Source organism: Salmo trutta, chromosome 15, assembly GCF_901001165.1.
Source record: "Salmo trutta chromosome 15, fSalTru1.1, whole genome shotgun sequence".
Classification (NCBI taxonomy): Eukaryota; Metazoa; Chordata; class Actinopteri; order Salmoniformes; family Salmonidae; genus Salmo; species Salmo trutta.
Genome location: NC_042971.1, coordinates 58,183,274 through 58,188,545, shown reverse-complemented (window position 1 = coordinate 58,188,545; position 5,272 = coordinate 58,183,274). Strand labels below are relative to the sequence as shown.

General features: G+C 56.4%; 1 protein-coding gene across 1 annotated transcript; it reads left to right on the top strand.

Annotated features, from left to right (window-relative positions):
* Window positions 1–1,970: 1,970 nt before the first annotated feature.
* On the top strand, window positions 1,971–3,869 carry LOC115148352 (fibril-forming collagen alpha chain-like). Its single transcript, XM_029690267.1, has one exon. The coding sequence runs from the start codon at window positions 1,971–1,973 to the stop codon at window positions 3,867–3,869; it is 1,899 nt and encodes a 632-aa protein (XP_029546127.1).
* Window positions 3,870–5,272: the final 1,403 nt, after the last annotated feature.

The window sequence follows — 5,272 nt, the reverse complement described above, 5'->3', positions numbered from 1 at the left end:
CCGATCTGTCAGGTTCCCGCGCCCCAGCCGGATTGCCAGGCTTCCCTGCCTCAGCCGGATTGCCAGGCTCCCCTGCCTCAGCCGGCTCGCCAGGCTCCCCTGCCTCAGCCGATCTGTCAGGTTCCCGCGCCCCAGCTGACTCGACAGGTTCCTGTGCCTCTGCTGGCGTGTCAGGTTCTCGCACATCAGCAGGGGTGACCGGTCCGCTCCTGATCCCCAGGTTCGTCCCCTTTGACGGGGTCCTGCGGCTGGAGCCGCACGTCAGGGAGGGGGTACTGTCATGTATACTCCCTCTCCGGTCTCTAGGTCACCAGGCTGCTGATTATCCCACACACCTGTCACCATCGTCTTGCACACCTGCTCCTCATGAACCTCATCTGGACTCCATCACCTCCTTGGTTATCTTCCCTGTATCTGCCCCTCCCCTTGGTTCTTTCCTCAGGTGTTATTCACTCTGTTTTCATATTGGTGCGTTGTTTGTGGTTCGTGTATATTGTTTATTTTATTTATTAAAACACTCACTTCCTGAACTTGCTTCCCGACTCTCAGCGCACTCGTTACACTGAGGATGGTGCTGGACCATCTGACATAAAAAGAAAAGAGGACAGTTTGTTAAAAAGCTTTAAATAAAGGTTCAAATCCAGGTCATTGGACGTGAATATTGTGAATATCGGTGCCGGGCCCCATGTATATAGCCTTGTTATTATTATGTCATTTTACTGTGTTACTTTTATTTGTATTTCATTTAGTAAATATTTACTTAACTCTGTTTCTTGAACTGCACTGTTGGTTAAGGGCTTGTAAGTAAGCATTTCATGGTAAGGTCTACACATGTTGTATTCGGCGCATTTGACAAATAACATTTTATTTGAATATCCAAAACATAGGGCCCCAGCAATGACTAAGGAATAAGTCATACAGAGCACTGGGGTTCTGTAAAGTATCCCGACATTGAGGAGAAAGTGTTGAAAAAGAGAGTTCATTAATATACAGTGCTTAGAGTAAAAATATCTCTGTACACCAGTGGAGGCTGCTGAGGGGAGGACAGCTTATAATAATGTCTGGAATGGAGTGAATGGAATGGCATCAAACACCTGGAAACCATGTTTTTGATACCATTCCATTTACTCCATCCCAGCCATTATTATGAGCCGTTCTCTCCTCAGCAGCCTCCCCTGCTGTACACATTACCGTGGTAACATAAACCTAGTCAGAAGGGGACCGTCACGCTTGGCTGCTGCTAAAACCTGTGTATTGAGACAAATGGAAGGCGGGATGGGTCCTCACTCAAACATAAACCTAGGCCTATTCCATGCAGGTTTTAGTGACTTGCGGCATCATGTTCGATCTGGTTTAATGAGGTGGGTTGAGTCTCTGGGAGAAAGATTCATTCAAGATCTTTGAGGTAGTGTCATAATTAGAAAGCTCAGTTAGTTTGAATACTAGCGCATTATCATGCCACTGCTATCCTTGTTCCACAGACGTTGGCTACAGCTTACTACTTACAGTACTTACAGTCATAGCTAGCTATGCTTTCTAGAAACGTTGTTAGCCTATGCTAAAGCAAGAGCAACAAAACGCCACACACAATTCAGTTACTTTCTTTGGCAGTAAGTACCATAAATAATTTAGTTCCACAGTTGGTAACTACTTGTTCTTAAGGTAAATCAATTCATTACTGATACAACATAACATTTAACCAGAATATTTTGTTGCTTAGAGTATAATCTAGTAAAGGTATAGAAAACACAGAACTTGACTTGTTCCATTGTGAAGCCAAACTAAAAATATTAAAGGCATGCTCTTAAAGTGAAAAAGACAACAACAACAAAAAAGACAATCTGAACCGCTGGACTTTAATAGCTAAGGAGAGATACAGTGGAGTAGGCATGGGGAGGCAGGGGGAAGCAGGGAGGAAGCAGGGAAAAGCAGGGGAAAGCAGTCGGTAGCAGAGGAAAGCAGGGGTAAGCATGGGGAAGCAGGGAGGAAGCAGGAGACAGCAGGGGGAGCAGGGGTGCAGGGGAAAGCAGGGGGTGCAGGGGAAAGCAGGGGGAAGCAGGGGGGAGCAGGGGGAAGCAGGGGGGCAGGGGGAGCAGGGGAAAGCAGGGGGTGCAGGGGAAAGCAAGGGGAAGCAGGGGGAAGCAGGGGGAAAGCAGGGGAAAGCAGGGGCAAGCAGGGGGAAGCAGGTGGTGCAGGGGAAAGCAGGGGAAAGCAGGGGGACCATGGGGAGGCAGGGGGGAAGCAGGGGGAAGCAGGAGGAGCAGGGGAAAGCAGTCGGAAGCAGAGGAAAGCAGGGGGAGCAGGGGAAAGCAGGGGGAGCAGGAGAAAGCAGGGGGGAGCATGGGGGCAGGGGGGAGCAGGGGAAAGCAGGGGGAGCAGGAGAAAGCAGGGGGAAGCAGGGGGGCAGGGGGAGCAGGGGGTGCATGGGGAAAGCAGGGGAAAGCAGGGGGAAGCAGGGGGGAGCAGGGGAAAGCAGGGGAAAGCAGGGGGAAGCAGGGGGAAGCAGGGAAAGCAGGGGGAAGCAGGGGGAAGCAGGGGGAAGCAGGGGAAAGCAGTCGGAAGCAGAGGAAAGCAGGGGGAAGCAGGGGGGGGCAGGGGAAAGCAGGGGGGAGCATGGGGGCAGGGGGAAGCAGGAGGAGCAGGAGAAAGCAGTCGGAAGCAGAGGAAAGCAGGGGGAGGAGGTGAAAGCAGGGGGAGCAGGTGAAAGCAGGGGGGAGCATGGTGGCAGGGGGGAGCAGGGGGAAGCAGGAGGAGCAGGGGAAAGCAGTCGGAAGCAGAGGAAAGCAGGGGGAGCAGGGGAAAGTAGGGGGAGCAGGGGAAAGCAGGGGGGAGCATGGGGGCAGGGGGAGCAGAGGAAAGCAGGGGGAGCAGGAGAAAGCAGGGGGGAGCATGGGGGCAGGGGGGAGCAGGGGGAAGCAGGAGGAGCAGGGGAAATCAGGGGGGAGCATGGGGAGCAGGGGAAAGCAGGGGGAGCATGGGGGCAGGGGGGAGCATGGGGAGCAGGCGGAAGCAGGGGGGAGCAGGGGAAAGCAGGGGGAAGCAGGGGGAAGCAGGGTGAGCAGGTAAAGCAGGGGGGCAGGGGGGAGCAGGGGGGAGCAGGGAGAATGCAGGGGGAGCAGTGGGGCAGGGGGGAGCAGGGGGAAGCAGGAGGAGCAGGGGAAAGCAGTCGGAAGCAGAGGAAAGCAGGGGGAGCAGGGGAAAGTAGGGGGAGCAGGGGAAAGCAGGGGGGAGCATGGGGGCAGGGGGAGCAGAGGAAAGCAGGGGAAAGCAGGGGGAAGCAGGGGGGAGCAGGGGAAAGCAGGGGGAAGCAGGGGGAAGCAGGGAAAGCAGGGGGAAGCAGGGGGAAGCAGGGGAAAGCAGTCGGAAGCAGAGGAAAGCAGGGGGAAGCAGGGGGGGCAGGGGAAAGCAGGGGGGAGCATGGGGGCAGGGGGAAGCAGGAGGAGCAGGAGAAAGCAGTCGGAAGCAGAGGAAAGCAGGGGGAGGAGGTGAAAGCAGGGGGAGCAGGTGAAGCAGGGGGGAGCATGGTGGCAGGGGGGAGCAGGGGGAAGCAGGAGGAGCAGGGGAAAGCAGTCGGAAGCAGAGGAAAGCAGGGGGAGCAGGGGAAAGTAGGGGGAGCAGGGGAAAGCAGGGGGGAGCATGGGGGCAGGGGGAGCAGAGGAAAGCAGGGGGAGCAGGAGAAAGCAGGGGGGAGCATGGGGGCAGGGGGGAGCAGGGGGAAGCAGGAGGAGCAGGGGAAATCAGGGGGGAGCATGGGGAGCAGGGGAAAGCAGGGGGAGCATGGGGGCAGGGGGGAGCATGGGGAGCAGGCGGAAGCAGGGGGGAGCAGGGGAAAGCAGGGGGAAGCAGGGGGAAGCAGGGTGAGCAGGTAAAGCAGGGGGGCAGGGGGGAGCAGGGGGGAGCAGGGAGAATGCAGGGGGAGCAGTGGGGCAGGGGGGAGCAGGGGGAAGCAGGAGGAGCAGGGGAAAGCAGTCGGAAGCAGAGGAAAGCAGGGGGAGCAGGGGAAAGTAGGGGGAGCAGGGGAAAGCAGGGGGGAGCATGGGGGCAGGGGGAGCAGAGGAAAGCAGGGGGAGCAGGAGAAAGCAGGGGGGAGCATGGGGGCAGGGGGGAGCAGGGGGAAGCAGGAGGAGCAGGGGAAATCAGGGGGGAGCATGGGGAGCAGGGGAAAGCAGGGGGAGCATGGGGGCAGGGGGGAGCATGGGGAGCAGGTGGAAGCAGGGGGGAGCAGGATAAAGCAGGGGGGCAGGGGGAAGCAGGGGGAAGCAGGGGGAGCAGGTAAAGCAGGGGGGCAGGGGGGAGCAGGGGGGAGCAGGGAGAATGCAGGGGGAGCAGTGGGGCAGGGGGGAGCAGAGGGAAGCAGGGGGGAGAAGGTGGGAGCAGAGGAGCAGGGGGAAGCAGAGGGAGCAGGGGAAAGCAGGGGGAGCATGGGGAGCAGGGGAGCAGGTGAAGCAGGGGGGAGCAGGGGGAGCAGGGGGGAGCAGGGGGAAGCAGGGGGGAGCATGGGGAGCAGGGGGAACAGGGGATAGCAGGGGGAGCATGTGGAGCAGGGGAAAGCAGTCGGAAGCAGAGGAAAGCAGGGGGAAGCAGGGGGGGGCAGGGGGAAGCAGGGGGGGCAGGGGGAAGCAGGGGGAGCATGGGGAGCAGGTGGAGCAGGTGAAAGCAGGGGAAAGCAGTCGGAAGCAGAGGAAAGCAGGGGGAAGCAGGGGGGGCAGGGGGAAGCAGGGGGGCAGGGGGAAGCAGGGGGGGCAGGGGGAAGCAGGGGGAGCAGGTGGAAGAGGCTATGTGTGTCTGACCACGCTGAAAATAGCCACTTTGACATTGTAATTAGCTTGAAACAAGACAGTTGAAGCCGAAGTTTGGTGCTGCAGATATTGTCCTCAGTGAGAAAACAGCCAGAATGCCGGGGATCTGGTCTCAAGGATTTGATTTCAACAGTGGTGATACTTGAGTAAAAGTAAAGATACCTTAATAGAAAATTACTCAAGTAAAAGTCAAAGTCAAAATATTACTTGAGTAAAAGTCTAAAAGTATTGGTTTGAAACATACTTAAGTATCAACAGTAAAAGTACAAATAATTTCAAATTCCTTATATTAAGCAAACCAGAAGGCACCATTTTAGGTTTTTATTTATTTATCGATATACAGGGGGACACTCCAACACTCAGACATAATTTACAAACCAAGCATTTGTGTTTAGTAAGTCTGCCAGATCAGAGGCAGTAGAGATGAACAGCATTGTTCTCTTGATAAGTGTGTGAATTTGACCATTTTCCTG

Excerpts from the sequence above, each read along its gene's own strand:
- LOC115148352 (XM_029690267.1), top strand. The coding sequence starts at position 1,971 with ATGGGGAAGCAGGGAGGAAGCAGGAGACAGCAGGGGGAGCAGGGGTGC.